Source organism: Ascidiella aspersa, chromosome 6 (genome assembly GCF_963924565.1).
Source record: "Ascidiella aspersa chromosome 6, kaAscAspe10.2, whole genome shotgun sequence".
Taxonomy (NCBI): domain Eukaryota; kingdom Metazoa; phylum Chordata; class Ascidiacea; order Phlebobranchia; family Ascidiidae; genus Ascidiella; species Ascidiella aspersa.
This window is the reverse complement of record NC_139452.1, coordinates 20,096,129-20,118,015: the sequence shown is the minus strand read 5'-3', so window position 1 is coordinate 20,118,015 and position 21,887 is coordinate 20,096,129. Positions and strand designations below refer to the sequence as shown.

At 36.2% G+C, this 21,887-nt stretch overlaps 1 protein-coding gene across 1 annotated transcript in view; it reads right to left on the bottom strand.

The window, feature by feature from the left end:
* Nucleotides 1–404: 404 nt before the first annotated feature.
* Nucleotides 405–21,887, bottom strand: part of LOC146140655 (uncharacterized) — a 55,534-nt gene continuing 34,051 nt past the window's right edge. Inside the window, exons 21-33 of the mRNA XM_083392672.1 lie at nucleotides 17,524–17,604; nucleotides 17,338–17,412; nucleotides 17,068–17,145; nucleotides 16,930–17,010; nucleotides 15,277–15,357; nucleotides 11,133–11,213; nucleotides 5,332–5,406; nucleotides 5,062–5,139; nucleotides 4,924–5,004; nucleotides 3,142–3,222; nucleotides 1,427–1,507; nucleotides 581–661; nucleotides 405–487 (exon numbers count right to left, since the gene is read on the bottom strand). Of these exons, the coding sequence (XP_083248798.1) occupies nucleotides 405–487; nucleotides 581–661; nucleotides 1,427–1,507; nucleotides 3,142–3,222; nucleotides 4,924–5,004; nucleotides 5,062–5,139; nucleotides 5,332–5,406; nucleotides 11,133–11,213; nucleotides 15,277–15,357; nucleotides 16,930–17,010; nucleotides 17,068–17,145; nucleotides 17,338–17,412; nucleotides 17,524–17,604 (1,037 nt within the window). The remainder of the gene's footprint in view (nucleotides 488–580; nucleotides 662–1,426; nucleotides 1,508–3,141; nucleotides 3,223–4,923; nucleotides 5,005–5,061; nucleotides 5,140–5,331; nucleotides 5,407–11,132; nucleotides 11,214–15,276; nucleotides 15,358–16,929; nucleotides 17,011–17,067; nucleotides 17,146–17,337; nucleotides 17,413–17,523; nucleotides 17,605–21,887) is intronic.

Genomic DNA, 21,887 nt, shown 5'->3' with positions numbered 1-21,887 from the left:
ACAAAACGCTTTTTGCCTGATAAAATACAAAAAATCCCAGCGAACTTATTTATAGAAAAATAGTATACTTCGAAAATGTTAAATCAACATTTCTTTAAGATACAAGTCTTTGTACTTGTTGTTTACCGTTTTGGTACCTAAGAACATACAAAAACATTGAAATGCTAATGTCGTGAAAAAATAGTGATTTGCCCTAAACCTGCGCCGTTTACCTGGAGAAGATGATGTTTCGAAAACTGTAGTTTGAATTTCTGTTGATGTGCTTTGCATTGCAGCAGAACTTGGTTCAATCACTGCACAAAATACTTTTACGTTGATGATCTCGATCATTTAATCATAATTTTTTTTACACGAACAGTCATAACAACATCGGTATACACCATTATACAATAATACAATTGCACTTAACCTGCTTGAGCTGTTGTAATAAAAGTGGAAGGCTCTGTTTCCAGAGTAGTGGATATCACTTGAGAAGAGTGAGGTCTATCTATAAAATTATAAAAGAAAGTTTTATTTAACAAATATCATTTTCAAATGATGCGAATCCAACAGTTAAATGCGAAAAAAATTTGCCTTTTACCTGTTAAAGATGGTGTTTCATAAGTTGTAGTTTCAATTTCTGTTGATGTAGTTTGCAATGCAGCAGAGCTTGGTTCAATAACTGAAAAATGCTTTTGCGTTTATACGTTGATAAGTGAATTTTACTGTTTTTTACGTGTTTGGATATAGTTGTAACTAAAAGGCTCAGTTTCTAACGTAGATGTTATCAATAACTTCACCACTTTACTCCCCTAATAATTTCAACCTTAGCCCTAATTCTAACCACACCCCTGGCCCCAAATAGGTGCAAACAACCAGGGTTCAAAACAGTGGATAAACAACCAGGGTTCGAAACAGCCCGTTAAACGTCACCGTTCAAACTAGGGCGCCCAAACGTCGATTCCAAAATAGCTGATGTTAGACCGGTGCCCCTTGAGAAAAATGCCACCAATTTTGTAAGGAACAACATTGCAAAAGACGACACTCTACGCGAGAGAGGAGAACCGCCAAAATTACGACGACTTTACATGCTTTTACGGCGCCGCTGGCAAAAGTCTAGTTTGGGAATCGCTGTCTTAGTTAATATTCTTGTTTTCAAGAATTCGGTAATTCTAATTTCTATCTAATATGAAAAAAATGAAACGCTCCAATTATTATTTCTAAAGGTAATAAAATATATGTAAATAAATATATATATTACCGCACTGAAAATGGCATAAGCACTTGCCGAAATGTATGCAAATAAAATAATGAATCTTTTATCTATTTGGGCCACTCTCTTTCTACTGAATAATAAAATACATTTTTGTAGAAAATAAAAATTTATTTTTGGAAATTTGAAAAACATCACTTCCCTGAGACCCACACGTATGTACTCGTCGTTTACCTGTCAAAGATGTTGTTTCATAAGATGTAGTTGGAATATCTGTTGATGTAGTTGACGAATGAGCAGAGCTGCATTCAGTCACTGAAAATACTTTTGAGTTTATACGTTGACAAGTATTATTTGGCGATTTTGTTATGCAGTTATAAAACTAGAAAAATCTTATATGACAAAATCAAAAATATTTTCATTGTTGAACATCTGGAATCTTCGAAAAAACTCGAAAGCGTATTCGTGCTTTGGAGCCGCTATATGTCCCAAAAATATCCTAAAGCGACTCTTACACAAAATTGTGTTGAACCCTGTATAAATACGAAAAGAAACTTACGTTACATCAAGTTTTTTCGTTACACTTCAGTGAGCACAAAACCTTAGAAAAAGGCCATGGCTCCGGATAAAAAAGTATTTAAGTTAAACAAATATACGTTATCTTTTTTCAAAAAATACTCGTTTTTTGAAAATCATAAGTTATATAACCTGCCAGTCAAATGACGTGGAATGACCCTGCCGGCCATTAAAAAATATCGCACTTCCCCTGAGCTGAAATTATACTTGGTTACTAAATACACTCTAAATCAGTGATTCTCACCCTTTTTAGCTTACTGACCGGTAAATTTCAAACAAATTTTGCGGATCGCTGAACCTTCAAAAATTAAAACCAACCCAAAATGGAATTACGAAAAAAGTATAGGCAATCTAAAAGCAAATAACTGAAGCTTGACTTTAATGAGCAATTTATTGCTGTCTTTTTTATATTATACGTGTTATACGTGGTTTTATCAGTTTTTCACGTACAACTAATCTTAAAGTTTAAGACTTAAACGACTTGCAGCTTTGAGACGTACGATAAAGTCGAAAGTTGACCATTAACTCTATGTTACGTCACAATGCTGCAAATTATGGGACTGGCAAAAGTCTAAATTTGATGGACAAGCTTTTAGATCTTGCATTTTGCAATTTAGATTTAATACTGTAATATATTTGGCGGACCGGCAGCAAAGTTGACGCGGACCGGCGGTTGAGAACCACTGCTATATTTTGGCATGAAAACCAAAAAGATTTGATCGCAATAAGAAAAAGACGGAAACGCAACACTTTATTCGCGAAAGATGACGACGGCAAAAAAATACAATAACTTTTAGCCTACATGCTTTTACGGCGCCACTGGCAAAAGTCTAGTTTGAGAACCGCTGTCGTAGTTAATATTCTTGTTTCCAGAAATTCTGTAATTTTAATTCTAATCCAATATGAAAAAATGAAATGCTTTAATAAACTATTATGTCGGAAGGTTATAAAATTCATTTTTTTAGCTAATAAAAATTGTTTTCAGGAATTTAAAAACTATCACTTTCTTAAGACCCACACGAATGCACTTGCCGTTTACCTGTCAAATATGGTGTTTCGAGAGTCGTAGTTTGAATTTCTGATGACGTAGTTTGCAACGGAGCAGAGCTACGTTCGATCACTGCAAATAAACTTTTACCTTTTATTTACCTTTGTTTCGAGAGTCGTAGTTTAATACAATAACTTTTAGCCTTCAATTGCTTTTACGGAGCCACTGGCAAAAGTCTAGTTTGGGAACCGCTATCCTAGTTAATATTCATGTTTTCAGGAATTCGGTAATTCTAATTCTAATCATTTATGAAAAAATTAAATGTTTTGGTGAATTAAAAAACCATCACTTTCTTGAGACCCACATGTAAGCACTTGCCGTTTACCTGTCAAAGATGGTGTTTCGAGAGTCGTAGTTTGAATTTCTGATGACGTAGTTTGCAACGGAGCAGAGCTGCGTTCGATCACTGCAAATAAACTTTACCTTTTATAGACTATACTTGGTTGATAAATAGACCCTAATGAAACAAATAACTTGAGAAACAAACAAAGTTTAAAATACGGATAGGATAGCTATGTATATGACGACAATAGATTGATTGACACATAACCACGGTAGTCGGTAGTCGATAGCGAAGGGGCATGTATCCTATATTGCGGCAAAGTCAAATTATTTACCAGTTTTTTACTAACTGGTAAAGGGCTAATCTAGTTGTCCAAGCGATTTAAACTCATAACACCTGTAATAAGCGCGGTAATTTCCGACACGATTTCTGCTTGGTTAAAAATAATTAACAATCCATCATGCAGTGGGCTCTTCGTCACTTTTCCATATTACTTGTAAGAGTACGTGTAAATTAACTGTTCTCGTATTATAGCTAGGGATGGCAAAAGTAGAATATCTGACCCTTGGATTAGAAAATCAAATTTTGCCGTTTATGTCGGGTAATGGGAACCGCTATAATTTCTTATTTTACAGCGGAAGGTTGAGCCAAATTGTACAAACGCGAGTGGCATGTTTGGATTACGACAGATATCTGTGGTGAAACAATTACTGCGCTTGCTTTAAATGTGCCATGTGGTGCAGCATGAGTGGTTGTCTTACTCGGGCCTAATCAAAAGTGTCAATAAAATGCTGTTGTAAGAGCGGATAACGTATAATGTCAGGTGCAGAGAGTTTGTCATTCCTCTGGCGTTAAATTGAAAACCTCCGCCACACAAACTACCAAGCGAAACGCGTCTCAAGCGAGAGGAATACTCCAAATAAAGAGAGTCATTTTTATGTCTGGGAGAAATTAATTAAGATTATTGCGATGCCTTTCGTACTCTCCCGCGCATATTGCTCCATCTCTCCCTTGCAACGAAAACATCCGCCCGATAGACAAACCAAGCCGAAAATAATTACAGATCATAATTAGGAGTCAATCAAATCAGAAGTTCCAAAATAATTATTATTTGTATGCGTTTGGCAACAACTTTTATAGGATTTGCCAGTTAGGTGAAATTACATGACCTCAAAGTAAGCACAAGATAAGCAGTGATTTAGGTCGTGTTGCGTCGCTAAAGGTCACAGGTGTAGTGAGGATATTAACAGAATAAAAAAATGAAGACCAAAAAAGGTCTTTTGCGTCCTATTTTGTTTTTGTTTGTATAATAATCTGGGCACTTCGCGGACTGATTTGTGGCTCTTGTGCAAACCTTTGGGCACTAGCGCACGTGGTAAAAGAGGAAAACACTTATGGTGGTGTGTCTGAAATCAAACGACTTAATGAGTGGCCTGAATTTATGCCTTTATAAACAGGAAAAGCGCAAAATCACGGTATACTTTTAATTAAATCCATCAAGTTGTGGTTTTTTAATCACTATGTGTTCTACCATCCTTGTGTAAGTTTGATTAAGCCTCTTGTTAGAGCCGTATCTAGACAGAGCTTGCTACAATAAACGAAAAATCACTAACATGTTATAGCCGTATCTAGACAGAGCTTGCTATAATAAACGAAAGATTAAAAGTACCCACCGCCTGAGACCACCCTTGAGTATGCCATTAAAATAAATAATTAAAAGCAACAAAGGACGTTATCTTTGACTAAAATATACTTTTTGGCAATAATAAAATATTAAAATAACGCTTCTTGTGACTCAAATATGTATATGCAGTTGACAACTACCTGTGAAAGATGGTGTTTCATCCGTTGTAGTTTGAATTTCTGTTGATGTAGTTTGTAATGGAGCAGAGCTGGGTTCAATAACTGAAAAACAATTTCAAGTTAATAGATACGTTGCTAAGGATTTTTAACGTATTTTACCTGCTTGGGATGGAGTTGTAAAAATAGAAGGCTCAGTTTGTAAAGTAGATGATATCAGTTGAGAAGAGCTTGGTCCAACTTTAAAGCAAATTAAACGTTGTTTTTAGATTACTGTGATAAGGCAGACAGCTTGACAAATCATAGTGCCAAAAGTAAATATCTGTAAAATAGTCATGATGTGTCAAAAAAACAGATAAAAAGCAGCTCAAAACATGATTTTTTAATTGCATTTTTATAGATTTTTAATAGGTGATAACAATTACATTTTACCTGTTTGGGATGGCGTGGTTAAAATCGAAAGCAAAGTTTCCAAAGCTGTAGATATCACTGGAGGTGAACTTTGTCCTAGTTTAAAAAAACAGACGTTCACTTTATAACTTTACATATAGGAAATCATTATACTTAAAAAATGTTAAAACCGACCACTGGGACACAGGGCTAATGCAGTCGCTTTACCTGTTAGAGAGGGTGTTTCGAAAGTCGTTGTTTGCAGTTCTGTTGATGTAGTTAGCAATGGAGCAGAGCTGCGTTCAATCCCTAAAAGAAACTTTACCGTTTATAAAATTCGATGAGAAACTTTTGAAATGAGAAATAAATCTTGGACTGTAGCCAGATATCAAACGAGTGGTGAAAAACTATGACAGAAATAAAATACATATATTGTTGTTGTTGTTGTTATTGTTGTTGCTGAAAGCCGAGAAAAATTCATAAAAGATGAGTATTATATAGGTATTTCGATGCTTTAAGTAAGTAGCTAAACTCAGTTAGGCTTATTTAGCGAAAACTAATCTAAACAAGATAGGGTAGCTGCAGGGCCGGATTAAGGGTACTGTAGGCCTAAGGCTATATTTACCAGGGAAGGGCCTAATTTTGCAAGCGAAGCTACAAAAAGTAGTAAAAATACATACATGAAAAACTGAAATTATTTACTGCAAAATAACACAAACATAATATAAACATGCAATAAATGTAAGTGTCATAGACTTATAGTTTAGGGGAGATGTGGGGACAGTGGGTGACTTTTGACGTTTTTGCATCTGCAGGTTTTATTTGCGTCGTGAAATAGGATTTAGAAGTCGTAACGTGAAGATAACCATAATTAGTTTGTTGCTTCACCCGACCCGTTAAAAATTAGTGCATTTCTAAGCAAAAAGGTCATCGACAATTAGTGCATCCAAAGGATCAAAAAGTCCGACTTTTAGACTTTGAGGTCTCGGACAATGCACTAATTTGACTTAACAATGTGCTTCAAAAGATTAAGTTTGATAATACTTGACCTAAACCCAAACGCTAACCAGCACCCTAACACAAATAATGTGCATTGAATTAATAATTACATAAACGCTTTAGGCTCCAATACCTCAATTTGTGACGTAACAATCCTATGGTACCATAGACGAGAAACTATCTTATGCCCACCCGAGTTTGGGCTTTTTCACCAGCATTCAAATAATTATTACATTAACGCACATTATTTGGGTTAGGGTTCGGGTTAGCGTTTGGGTTAGGGTGGGTCAAGTGTTATTAATGCTATCTCACACTTTTTGTAATCTTTTGTGAATGTTCAACGAATATTTTCAATTTATCTACGCCGGGAGTTTACCTAAAGGTCCAAATTAGTGCATTGCCAGGACCTCAAGGTCTAAAAGTCTAGACTTTTCTGCCATTGGATGTCCTAATTGTCGTAGACCTTTTTGCTTAGAAATGCACTAATTTTTAACGGATCGGGTGAAGCAGCAAAGTAATTATGGTTATCGTCAAGTAATTGGCTGCCCGAAAAAACGCGGACGCCGCAGCACTTGGCTACATATATAAAGCAGCACAGCAATTGTTTCGCCACAGCGATAGGCCTTTATCCAATCTTGCTTTATCCAATTTTGAGTAAATCAAAGAAACGCGTCAGAAAAATGAGTTACAATGCGTTATAAGAAAGGTTATAATTAAAATCACAAATTTAAGTCAACAGGCAATTTTTTATAAATAAAGACGCATGTGTAGTTGGGTTTTGCAAACTACGACCTAGCTAGAGAGTTATGCCCGTGGCCCACCAATAACCTCTCGGGGCCACGATTTAGAAACCCTGTTCTGAATTCTAGAACAAACACAAATTCTATTTCTATTAGATGACATAATTTTACTTTTTTGCCTCAAAAACCGTTTCATTCTTGGACATCTTCAAATATTTATTTTAAATGGAAAGAGGAAAAAAGCTCCCGAGTCACTGGCCCCTATGATCCACTGGTCCCACATCTCCCCTATTACAATGTAGGCCTAGCCTATATTTAAATTTACATTTTCCCTACCATACGAATACGTTTGTGGTTTACACTAGACGCGTTTTGCTTGTAGCGTTGGCGTCTGGCGTGCAACGATAGCGTCGAAATCGATTTAAAAAACAACGTTTTACGCAACGCCAGACGCGTCTAGTGTGAACCAACCTTAAGAATAATGTCATCGACACTCAAACCTCTAACAACATCACTATCTATGCGTAAAAGGGACTCCAGCCATAAGACTGAAATAGGAAAAACATCAACGTCGCAATAAAACACACTTCTGAATAAGACCAAAATAGGATCAATACCTAATAGTCGGAGTACCGTCTAAACTAAATTGAAATAAGTCCAAAATCCGTTTGAATAAGACCTAAATGGTCAGAATCAGGCCTAAACCACACATTTACCTAACCTCGTATTTTGGCAGATTCAGGTCTTATTTAGACGATTTTGACCTTATTCTGTACTGAGCAGTAATCTGCGTATTTGGCTTTATTATGTCATTGGTCTCAATACTATGGGTTTATAGATTTTTCTGCTTTAGGTATTGTTGCTCCTTTTTAGGTTTTATTGTGTGTTCTCCTTAAAATTGAAAGCACAGAACATAGTTCTTAACTCGTTTGCAGCATAAATGAAACGACTTATTTATCTACTTACACACAAGGCACATATTGACTCGACTCAGTCATTCGTTTTTAGGCAAAAACTGTATTGTACCGGTACCGGATCTGTATCACTATCAGCCTTTCAAAAATTTAACCTTAAAAAATTGAGGGCCGAATTTTTCCAGGGCCTAAGGCTATCGCCTTATTAGCCTATTTGGCCCTAGGTAGCAGGACCCCCAACATACCGAAGCTACATTTTCGAACTTTCCGAGGGGGGTGAAGATTGAAAATGTACAAAAAATTCGAGTCATGAATTCAGCAAAGCAACTGTTTGGATGTTATTTCTAATTTCTTAAAAAAACTCGCCATAATCGAAATTTCAAAACTGTAAGACGGCTAAGGGCTCTCCAGACTGTGCCATTTCAATAACTAATGATAAACGATCAAGGACGTTGAGTTAAAGTTTATGTTTTGGCTTAACAATAGGTAGGCTACATAAAGAAACAAGAACAATCATAATAACATCGTTATACACTTGTTTTTAACGTATCGTCACCGAACGACATTAGAAAAAAAGATAACTGGTGCACTTAACCTGTTTGAGCTGTAGCAAAAGTGGAAGGATCAGGGGAGCTCAGCTTGCAAAACAAGTGAACGGCATGCAGAAGTAATATATTTGTCAAATGGTCAGTTCGTGTGGTAATTTTTTAACTAAAAAAATGCATTCAATGAATAAAAAATAAAAAAAGACGGAAACGCAACACTTTATTCGCGAGAGATGACAACCGCAAAAATACCATCACTTTTAGCCTTCTTGCTTTTACGGAGCCACTGGCAAAAGTCTAGTTTGGGAACCGCTGTCGTAGTTAATATTCATGTTTTCAGGAATTCGGTAATTCTAATTGTAATCATTTATGAAAAAATGAAATGCTCTAATAAATTATTATGTCTGAAGGTAATAAAATTCATTTTTTGCAGCTAATAAAAATTTCTTTTGGGGAATTAAAAAAACATCACTTTCTTGAGACCCACACGTAAGCACTTGCCGTTTACCTGTCAAAGATGGTGTTTCGAGAGTCGTAGTTTGAATTTCTGTTGACGTAGTTTGCAACGGAGCAGAGCTGCGTTCGATCACTGCAAATAAACTTTACCTTTTATAGACTATACTTGGTTGATAAATAGACCCTAAATGAAACAAATAACTTGAGAAACAAACAAAGTTTAAAATAGGGATAAGATAGCTATGTATATGACGACAATAGATTGATTGACACATAACCACGGTAGTCGGTAGTCGATAGCGAAGGACCATGTATTCTATATTGTGACAAAGTCAAGTATTTACCAGTAACTCTTCGTCACTATTCCATATTACGTGTATGAGTAGCCTACGTGTAAATTGACTGTTCTCGTATTATAGCAATTATAGCCAAAAGTAGAATATCGGTCCCTTGGATTAAAAAATCAAATTTTGCCGTTTATGTCGGGTAATGGGAACCGCTATAATGTTTTATTTTAAGGCTGAAGGTTGAGCCAAATTGTACAAACGCGAGTGGCAAGTTTGGATTACGACAGATATCTGTGGCGAAACAATTACTGCGCTTGCTTTAAATGTGCCATGTGGTGCAGCATGAGTGGTTGTCTTACTCGGGCCTAATCAATAAGTGGCAATAAAATGTTGTTGTAAGAGCGGATAACGTATAATTTCAGGTGCTGAGAGTTTGTCATTCCCCTGGCGTTAAATTAAAAACCTCCGCCACACAAACTACCAAGCGAAACGCGTCTCAAGCGAGAGCAATACTACAAAGCAACGAAAACATCCGACCGATAGACAAACCAAGCCGAAAATAATTACAGATCATAATTAGGAGTCAATCAAATCAGAAGTTCCAAAATAATTATTATTTGTTTGCGTTTGGCAACAACTTTTAGAGTATTTGCCAGTCAGGTGAATTTCCATGACGTCAAAGTAAGGACAAAATAAGCAGTGATTGAGGTCGTGTCGCGTCGCTAAAGGTCACAGGTGTAGTGAGGATATTAACAGAATAAAAAAATGACCAAAAAAGGTGTTTTGCGTCCTTTTTTTGGTTAAATAATTTGGGCACTTTGCGCACTCTTGTGCAAAACTTTGGGCACTAGCGCACGTGGTAAAAAGAGGAAAACACTTATGTTGGTGTGTCTGAAATCAAACGACTTAATAAGTGGCCTGAATTTATGCCTTTATAAACAGGAAAGGCGCAAAAGCACGGTATACTTTTAATTAAATCCATCAAGTTCCGGTTTTTTAATCTCTATGTGTTGACCATCCTTGTCTAAGTTTGATTAAGCCTCATGTTTGAGCGGTATCTACACAGAGCTTGCTACAATAAACGAAAAATCACTAACATGTTATAGCCGTATCTAGACAGAGCTTGCTATAATAAACGAAAGATTAAAAGTACCCACCGCCTGAGACCACCCTTGAGTATGCCATTAAAATAAATAATTAAAAGCAACAAAGGACGTTATCTTTGACTAAAATATACATTTTGCCAATATTAAAATATTAAAATAACGCTTCTTGTGACTCAAAGATGTATACGCAGTTGACAACAACCTGTGAAAGATGGTGTTTCATCCGTTGTAGTTTGAATTTCTGTTGATGTAGTTTGTAATGGAGCAGAGCTGGGTTCAATAACTGAAAAACAATTTCAAGTTAATAGATACGTTGCTAAGGATTTTTAACGTATTTTACCTGCTTGGGATGGAGTTGTAAAAATAGAAGGCTCAGTTTGTAAAGTAGATGATATCAGTTGAGAAGAGCTTGGTCCAACTTTAAAGCAAATTAAACGTTGTTTTTAGATTACTGTGATAAGGCAGACAGCTTGACAAATCATAGTGCCAAAAGTAAATATCTGTAAAATAGTCATGATGTGTCAAAAAAACAGATAAAAAGCAGCCCAAAACATTATTTTTTAATTGCCTTTTTATAGATTTTTAATAGGTGATAACAATTACATTTTACCTGTTTGGGATGGCGTCGTTAAAATCGAAAGCAAAGTTTCCAAAGCTGTAGATATCACTGGAGGAGAACTTTGTCCTAGTTTAAAAAAACAGACGTTCACTTTATAACTTTACATATAGGAAATCATTATACTTAAAAAATGTTAAAACCGACCACTGGGACACAGGGCTAATGCAGTCGCTTTACCTGTTAGAGAGGGTGTTTCAAAAGTCGTAGTTTGCAGTTCTGTTGATGTAGTTGGCAATGGAGCAGAGCTGCGTTCAATCCCTAAAAGAAACTTTACCGTTTATAAAATTCGATGAGAAATTGTTGAAATGAGAAATAAATCTTGGACTGTAGCCAGATATCAAACGAGTGGTGAAAAACTATGACAGAAATAAAATACATATATTGTTGTTGTTGTTGTTGTTATTGTTGTTGCTGAAAGCCGAGAAAAAATCATAAAAGATGAGTATTATATAGGTATTTCGATGCTTTAAGTAAGTAGCTGAACTCAGTTAGGCTTATTTAGCGAAAACTAATCTAAACAAGATAGGGTAGCTGCAGGGCCGGATTAAGGGTACTGTAGGCCTAAGGCTATATTTACCAGGGAAGGGCCTAATTTTGCAAGCGAAGCTACAAAAAGTAGTAAAAATACATACATGAAAAACTGAAATTATTTACTGCAAAATAACACAAACATAATATAAACATGCAATAAATGTAATTAAGTGTCATAGACTTATAGTTTAGGGGAAATGTGGGGACAGTGGGTGACTTTTGACGTTTTTGCATCTGCAGGTTTTATTTGCGTCGTGAAATAGGATTTAGAAGTCGTAACGTGAAGTTTAATCTACCCTTCAAAATACCACATCATTTAACTCAAAATGTAGCCTAAGTAGAGAAAAGTCGAATAAATGCACCTACTTTCGAATTATTTAACAAATCAGTCATTTTAAATTAAACTAACTTAGTAAGTCATTGCAAAGCTTGTTTTTGGACTCTGTTTTGTCACTACGTTCGCCGGGATGATTCCTAGATTTTTATTTTAATAATGCGTTACTATTATTTGCCAAATACGCTTTGCATAACCTAGCTGAATATTGGCCTAAAAGTTGACTTCACGATGGAATGTTCGTTTGCAAACTCTTTAAGGAAATAGTCTCTGCACCAGCCATTAGATTTAGTTGGTGGCCCAACAGCAATTGACGGAAACTTAAAGATTAAGGTTATCGTCAAGCAATTGGCTGCCCGAAAAAACGCTGAGGCCGCAGCACTTGGCAACGTATATAAAGCAGCCACCCGATCCGTTAGAAACATTTCTAAGCAAAAAGGTCTACGACAATTAGTGCATCCAAAGGATCAAAAAGTCCGACTTTTAGACTTTGAGGTCTCGGACAATGCACTAATTTGACTTAACAATGTGCTTCAAAAGATTAAGTTTAATAATACTTGACCTACCTAAACCCAAACGCTAACCAGCACCCTAACCCAAATAATGTGCATTGAATTAATAATTACATAAACGCTTTAGGCTCCAATACCTCAATTTGTGACGTAACTTTTGTGAATGTTCAACGAATATTTTCAATTTATCTACGCCGGGAGTTTACCTAAAGGTCCAAATTAGTGCATTGCCAGGACCTCAAGGTCTAAAAGTCTAGACTTTTCTGCCATTGGATGTCCTAATTGTCGTAGACCTTTTTGCTTAGAAATGCACTAATTTTTAACGGATCGGGTGAAGCAGCAAAGTAATTATGGTTATCGTCAAGTAATTGGCTGCCCGAAAAAACGCGGACGCCGCAGCACTTGGCTACATATATAAAGCAGCACAGTAATTGTTTCGCCACAGCGATAGGCCTTTATCCAATCTTGCCATTCGTAAACGTACGATTAGACGTAAAACTTTGCGATAAAACGTAATCAAAGGATACACAATATTGCGAGTAAATCTTGCGAGTAATGAAACGCGTCAGAAAAATGAGTTACAATACGTTATAAGAAAGGTTATAATTAAAATCACAAATTTAAGTTAACAGGCAATTTTTTATAAATAAAGACACATGTGTAGTTGGGTTTTGCAAACTACGACCTAGCTAGAGAATTATGCCCGTGGCCCTCCAATAACCTCTCGGGGCCACGGTTTAGAAACTCTGTTCTGAATTCTAGAACAAAACACAAATTCTATTTCTATTAGATGACATAATTTTACTTTTTTGCCTCAAAAACCGTTTCATTCTTGGACATCCTCAAATATTTATTTTAAATGGAAAGAGGAAAAAAGCTCCCGAGTCATTGGCCCCTATGATCCACTGGTCCCACATCTCCCCTATTACAATGTAGGCCTAGCCTATATTTAAATTTACATTTTCCCTACCATACGTATACGTTTGTGGTTTACAATAGACGCGTTTTGCTTGTAGCGTTGGCGTCTGGCGTGCAACGATAGCGTCGAAATCGATTTAAAAAACAACGTTTTACGCAACGCCAGACGCGTCTAGTGTGAACCAACCTTATGAATAATGTCATCGACACTCAAACCTCTAACAACATCATAATCTATGCTTAAAAGGGACTCCAGCCATAAGACTGAAATGGGAAAAACATCAACGTCGCAATAAAACACACTTCTGAATAAGACCAAAATAGGATCAATACCTAATAGTACCGTCTAAACTAAATTGAAATAAGTCCAAAACCCGTCAGAATAAAACCTAAATGGTCAGAATCAGGCCTAAACAACACTTTACCTAACCTCAAACATCTACCCTAAGTACATACTAACTCTCCTAATAATTTTAACCCCTACCCATTTTCTAACCCCGCCCATTACCCACCAGTAACCCCAAACAGGGCCAAAAATCCAAAACAGCGGCGCCCTAATGGCGTTAGTCAAGCTAGGGCGTCCAAACGTCGACACCAAAACGGCCCATGCACAGCGCCCGATCGACCCATACACTCTCCCTACAGTTTCAGGCGTTATTTTGGCCATTTAGGCAATATTACAATGAATTTAGAACACGTATTTTGGCAGATTCCGGTCTTATTTAGACGATTTTGACCTTATTCTGTACTGAGCAGTAATCTGCGTATTTGGCTTTATTATGTCATTGGTCTTAATACTATGGGTTTATAGATTTTTCTGCTTTAGGTATTGTTGCTCCTTTTTAGGTTTTATTGTGTGTTCTCCTTAAAATTGAAAGCACAGAACATAGTTCTTAACTCGTTTGCAGCATAAATGAAACGACTTATTTATCTACTTACACACAAGGCACATATTGACTCGACTCAGTCATTCGTTTTTAGGCAAAAACTGTATTGTACCGGTACGGGATCTGTATCACTATAAGCCTTACAAAAATTTAACCTTACAAAATTGAGGGCCGAATTTTTCAAGGGCCTAAGGCTGTAGCCTTATTAGCCTATTGGTTAATCCGGCCCTGGGTAGCAGGACCCCCAACATACCGGAGCTACATTTTCGAACTTTCTGAGGGGGGTGAAGATTGAAAATGTACAAAAAATTTGTTTCTTATTTTCCATAAAAAAATAAATTTTACGACAATTCGAGTCATGAATTCAGCAAAGCAACTGTTTGGATGTTATTTCTAATTTCTTAAAAAAACTCGCCATAATCGAAATTTTAAAACTGTAAGACGGATAAGGGCTCTCCAGACTGTGCCATTTCAATAACTAATGATAAACGACCAAGGACGTTGAGTTAAAGTTTATGTATTGGCTTGACAATAGGTAGGCTACATAAAGAAACAAGAACAATCATAATAACATCGTTATACACTTGTTTTTAACGTATCGTCACCGAACGACATTAGAAAAAAAGAGAACTGGTGCACTTAACCTGTTTGAGCTGTAGTAAAAGTGGAAGGCTCAGGGGAGCTCAGCTTACAAAAAAAGTGAACGGCATGCAGAAGTAATATATTTGTCAAATGGTCAGTTCGTGTGATAATTTTTTAACTAAAAAAATGTATTCAATGAATAAAATTCTTGAATTTATATTTTTGCAAGAAAATCAAAAAGATTTGATTCGCAATAAAAAAAAGACGGAATATTCGCGAGAGATGACAACCGCAAAAATACCATAACTTTTAGCCTTCTTGCTTTTACAGAGCCACTGGCAAAAGTCTAGCTTGGGAACCGCTATCCTAGTTAATATTCTTGTTTTCAGGAATTCGCTAATTCTAATTCTAATCATTTATGAAAAAATTAAATGCTCTAATAAATTATTATGTCTGAAGGTAATAAAATTCATTTTTTGCAGCCAATAAAAATTTCTTTTGGGGAATTAAAAAAACATCACTTTCTTGAGACCCACACGTAAGCACTTGCCGTTTACCTGTCAAAGATGGTGTTTCGAGAGTCGTAGTTTGAATTTCTGATGACGTAGTTTGCAACGGAGCAGAGCTGCGTTCGATCACTGCAAATAAACTTTACCTTTTATAGACTATACTTGGTTGATAAATAGACCCTAAGGAAACAAATAACTTGAGAAACAAACAAAGTTTAAAATAGGGATAAGATAGCTATGTATATGACGATAATAGATTGATTGACACATAACCACGGTAGTCGGTAGTCGATAGCGAAGGAGCATGTATTCTATATCGTGACAAAGTCAAGTATTTACCAGTAACTCTTCGTCACTATTCCATATTACGTGTAAGAGTAGCCTACGTGTAAATTGACGGTTCTCGTATTATAGCTAGGGATGGCAAAAGTAGAATATCGGACCCTTGGATTAGAAAATCAAATTTTGCCGTTTATGTCGGGTAATGGGAACCGCTATAATGTTTTAAGGCTGAAGGTTGAGCCAAATTGTACAAACGCGCGTGGCAAGTTTGGATTACGACAGATATCTGTGGTGAAACAATTACTGCGCTTGCTTTAAATGTGCCATGTGGTGCAGCATGATTGGTTGTCTTACTCGGGCCTAATCAATAAGTGTCAATAAAATGTTGTTGTGAGAGCGGATAACGTATAATGTCAAGTGCAGCGAGAGTTTGTCATTCCTCTGGCGTTAAATTGAAAACCTCCGCCACACAAACTACCAAGCGAAACGCGTCTCAAGCGAGAGGAATACTCCAAATAAAGAGAGTCATTTTTATGTCTGGGAGAAATTAATTAAGATTATTGCGATGCCTTTTGTACTCTCCCGCGCATATTGCTCCATCTCTCCCTTGCAACGAAAACATCCGCCCGATAGACAAACCAAGTCGAAAATAATTACAGATCATAATTAGGAGTCAATCAAATCAGAAGTTCCAAAATAATTATTATTTGTATGCGTTTGGCAACAACTTTTATAGGATTTGCCAGTTAGGTGAAATTACATGACCTCAAAGTAAGCACAAGATAAGCAGTGATTTAGGTCGTGTTGCGTCGCTAAAGGTCACAGGTGTAGTGAGGTTATTAACAGAATAAAAAAATGAAGACCAAAAAAGGTCTTTTGCGTCCTATTTTGTTTTTGTTTGTTTAATAATCTGGGCACTTCGCGGACTGATTTGTGGCCCTTGTGCAAACCTTTGGACACCAGCGCACGTGGTAAAAGAGGAAAACACTTATGGTGGTGTGTCTGAAATCAAACGACTTAATGAGTGGCCTGAATTTATGCCTTTATAAACAGGAAAAGCGCAAAATCACGGTATACTTTTAATTAAATCCATCAAGTTGTGGTTTTTTAATCACTATGTGTTCTACCATCCTTGTGTAAGTTTGATTAAGCCTCTTGTTCAAGCCGTATCTAGACAGAGCTTGCTACAATAAACGAAAAATCACTAACATGTTATAGCCGTATCTAGACAGAGCTTGCTATAATAAACGAAAGATTAAAAGTACCCACCGCCTGAAACCACCCTTGAGTATGCTATAAAATAAATAATTAAAAGCAACAAAGGACGTTATCTTTGACTAAAATATACTTTTTGGCAATAATAAAATATTAAAATAACGCTTCTTGTGTCTCAAATATGTATATGCAGTTGACAACTACCTGTGAAAGATGGTGTTTCATCCGTTGTAGTTTGAATTTCTGTTGATGTAGTTTGTAATGGAGCAGAGCTGGGTTCAATAACTGAAAAACAATTTCAAGTTAATAGATACGTTGCTAAGGATTTTTAACGTATTTTACCTGCTTGGGATGGAGTTGTAAAAATAGAAGGCTCAGTTTGTAAAGTAGATGATATCAGTTGAGAAGAGCTTGGTCCAACTTTAAAGCAAATTAAACGTTGTTTTTAGATTACTGTGATAAGGCAGACAGCTTGACAAATCATAGTGCCAAAAGTAAATATCTGTAAAATAGTCATGATGTGTCAAAAAAACAGATAAAAAGCAGCCCAAAACATTATTTTTTAATTGCCTTTTTATAGATTTTTAATAGGTGATAACAATTACATTTTACCTGTTTGGGATGGCGTCGTTAAAATCGAAAGCAAAGTTTCCAAAGCTGTAGATATCACTGGAGGAGAACTTTGTCCTAGTTTAAAAAAACAGACGTTCACTTTATAACTTTACATATAGGAAATCATTATACTTAAAAAATGTTAAAACCGACCACTGGGACACAGGACTAATGCAGTCGCTTTACCTGTTAGAGAGGGTGTTTCAAAAGTCGTAGTTTGCAGTTCTGTTGATGTAGTTGGCAATGGAGCAGAGCTGCGTTCAATCCCTAAAAGAAACTTTACCGTTTATAAAATTCGATGAGAAACTTTTGAAATGAGAAATAAATCTTGGACTGTAGCCAGATATCAAACGAGTGGTGAAAAACTATGACAGAAATAAAATACATATATTGTTGTTGCTGAAAGCCGAGAAAAAATCATAAAAGATGAGTATTATATAGGTATTTCGATGCTTTAAGTAAGTAGCTAAACTCAGTTAGGCTTATTTAGCGAAAACTAATCTAAACAAGATAGGGTAGCTGCAGGGCCGGATTAAGGGTACTGTAGGCCTAAGGCTATATTTACCAGGGAAGGGCCTAATTTTGCAAGCGAAGCTACAAAAAGTAGTAAAAATACATACATGAAAAACTGAAATTATTTACTGCAAAATAACACAAACATAATATAAACATGCAATAAATGTAATTAAGTGTCATAGACTTATAGTTTAGGGGAAATGTGGGGACAGTGGGTGACTTTTGACGTTTTTGCATCTGCAGGTTTTATTTGCGTCGTGAAATAGGATTTAGAAGTCGTAACGTGAAGTTTAATCTACCCTTCAAAATACCACAGCATTTAACTCAAAATGTAGCCTAAGTTGAGAAAAGTCGAATAAATGCACCTACTTTCGAATTATTTAACAAATCAGTCATTTTAAATTAAACTAACTTAGTAAGTCATTGCAAAGCTTGTTTTTGGACTCCGCCGAGGTATTTTTCGTATTGGACTCTGTTTTGTCACTACGTTCGCCGGGATGATTCCTAGATTTTTATTTTAATAATGCGTTACTATTATTTGCCAAATACGCTTTGCATAACCTAGCTGAATATTGGCCTAAAAGTTGACTTCACGATGGAATGTTCGTTTGCAAACTCTTTAAGGAAATAGTCTCTGCACCAGCCATTAGATTTAGTTGGTGGCCCAACAGCAATTGACGGAAACTTAAAGATTAGGCCAAGGTTATCGTCAAGCAATTGGCTGCCCGAAAAAACGCTGAGGCCGCAGCACTTGGCAACGTATATAAAGCAGCCACCCGATCCGTTAGAAACATTTCTAAGCAAAAAGGTCTACGGCAATTAGTGCATCCAAAGGATCAAAAAGTCCGACTTTTAGACTTTGAGGTCTCGGACAATGCACTAATTTGACTTAACAATGTGCTTCAAAAGATTAAGTTTAATAATACTTGACCTACCTAAACCCAAACGCTAACCAGCACCCTAACCCAAATAATGCGCATTGAATTAATAATTACATAAACGCTTTAGGCTCCAATACCTCAATTTGTGACGTAACAATCCTATGGTACCATAGACGAGAAACTATCTTATGCCCACCCGAGTTTGGGCTTTTTCACCAGCGTTCAAATAATTATTACATTAACGCACATTATTTGGGTTAGAAGGGCGTATCTTTATGGAATCCAAAACCATTGGCAGAACTTTGTCCTAGTTTAAAAAAACAAAAATTTATTTTGGGGAATTAAAAAAACATCACTTTCTTGAGACCCACACGTAAGCACTTGCCGTTTACCTGTCAAAGATGGTGTTTCGAGAGTCGTAGTTTGAATTTCTGTTGACGTAGTTTGCAACGGAGCAGAGCTGCGTTCGATCTCTGCAAATAAACTTACCTTTTATAGACTATACTTGGTTGATAAATAAACCCTAAATGACACAAATAACTAGATAAACATACAAATTTATAAATACGGATACTATGGCAGTTCATATAAAACTAATTTTTCAATTGAAAATCGTTTTTTAAACATTTAAACCAAAATAGACAAGTTTTTTACAAAGAGCCGCATGAGATACAAAGTTTACTTTTGTAAATCTTATAGAATTACACAACGATTCCATTAAAAAAAGCTAAATCATACTAGGGCCACAACGTTATACAATGTTAGCTTTTAGCGTAGAATCTATATTATAACATACCGTAGCCACTACATACCGTAGTACGGGTTTTCAGAGTAACATGATACATTTCAAAGAATTGATTATATTGTGGTTTGCCTAATGCATTAATGAATAAAAATATACAAATCTATAGGCTTATAAAAACATATTGGATAGTTTTCGTAATTGCAGATAACAGCCGATGGCAGGGAAGATGTTTAGGATTCGGCTGTAAGTATTGACATACTTGTGTCTGGCGTTTCAAAGCAGAATTTACTCCCTTGGCGGAATCTGTTTCGCTGATTTAACAGTGCCCCTTTGTCGCGTAACGCGAGACAGTCTGCCGGTTTCGTTTTAACCATATCCTTTTTGGGAAATTTTGCTACCGCTAGGTTGGAGTACAGAGCTCAAACCAATTTTGCGATGACGTCATATTTTGTTTCCAATTTCTACCCCCAGCTGAAGGCCCCCAGGTAAATAGACTTCTAATCCCTTAAAGGCTCATCTACATATACGCCTCCATCTTGTATGGACATTTGAAGTCTCTCCAAATTATAGTTTTCCTGTAAAACTCTGGACGAAAAACGGTCTGAAACAAACCAAAAAAAACATAAAAGAATTCGAGCAAAAACAAGATATGTCCCGAAAATAAATTTTCGGACCATATAACAACATTGGTGTACGCTTGTTTTTAACGTATCGTCACTGAACGACATTAAATAAAACACAACTGGTGGACTTAACTTAACCTGTTAGGGCTGCTGTGGTAAAAGTGGAAGGCTCTGTTTCCAAAGTTGTAGATATCACTTGAGAAGAGGAATTAGGTATATCTTTAAAACAAATTAAACGTCAAATTTCATAATAACTGTGACTAGGGAGGAAAGGCTTGCAGAAGTAATATATTTGTCAAATGGTTAGTTTGTGTGGTAATTTTTAACTAAAAAAAATTATTCAATGAATAAAATTCTCGAATTTATATTTTTGCAAGAAATTCCAAAGGATTTGATTCGCAATAAAAAAAAGACGGAAACGCAACACTATATATTCGCGAGAGATGACGACGGCAAAAAATACAATAACTTTTAGCCTATTCTTTTACGGTGCCACTGGCAAAAGTGTAGTTTGAGTAGGCTACCGTCGAAGTTAATATTCTTGTTTCCAGGAGTTCTGTAATTCTAATTCTAATCTAATATGAAAAAATGAAATGCTCTAATTAACTATTATTTCCGAAGGTAATAAAATTCATTTTTTGAAGCTAATAAAAATTTATTTTGGGGAATTAAAAAACCATCACTTTCTTGAGACCCACACGTAAGCACTTGCCGTTTACCTGTCAAAGATGGTGTTTCGAGAGTCGTAGTTTGAATTTCTGTTGACGTAGTTTGCAACGGAGCAGAGCTGCGTTCGATCTCTGCAAATAAACTTACCTTTTATAGACTATACTTGGTTGATAAATAAACCCTAAATGACACAAATAACTAGATAAACATACAAATTTATAAAAACGGATACTATGGCAATTCATATAACGAAAATAGACTTATTGACAGCACGTAACCACGGTAATCGTTAGCGAAGGAGCATGTGTTCTTTATTGCGCCATAGTCAAAGTATTCACCAGTTTTATACTAAATGGTAAAGAACTAATATAATTGTACCAGCGATTTAAACTCAGAATACCTGCAATGAGCGCTAGAAATTCCGACTGGAATTCTGCGTAGTTAAACATAATGAACAATCCATCATGCTGTGGGTTCTTCGTCACTATTGCATATTACGTTGTAAGAGTAGGTGTGAATTGACTACCCTTGGATTAGAATCCAGTTTGGATTCCAGTCAAATTTTGCCGTTTATGTCGGGTAATTGGAACCGCTATAATTTATTTGTTTTAGAGCGGAAGGTTGAGCCAAATTGTACATACGCGAGTGGCAAGTTTGGATTTAGGGCCGACATCGGTGGCAAAACAATTACTGCTCTTGCTTTAAATGTGCCATGTGGTGCAGCTTGACGGTTGTCTCTCTTGGCGAAGGCCTAATTAATAAGCGGCAATGTAAAGTTGTAGTGCAGCGTGAGCGGTTTTCCTGGTCATCTGTTTACTTGCCGATGTCCTAATCATTAGGTAACAATCAAGTTTTGTTGTGCGAGCGGCTAACGTGGAATGCCAGGGGCAGATATTTCGCAATTCCCCTGACATTAAATTGCAAACTAACAACCCATCAAAAAACGCGTAGGCTACGCTATGTGGTTAAGTTTAACTTTAAGTAACTATTGTTAGATAACGTATAGCGTTGTCAAGGCTTTGTAACGTTTAAAAGGTAGTATTACGTTTGCATTTTTAGCAGCAAGTTATTTGACCGCCTATTTATTATATCACGTTTGTAGTAAAATTAAACTAA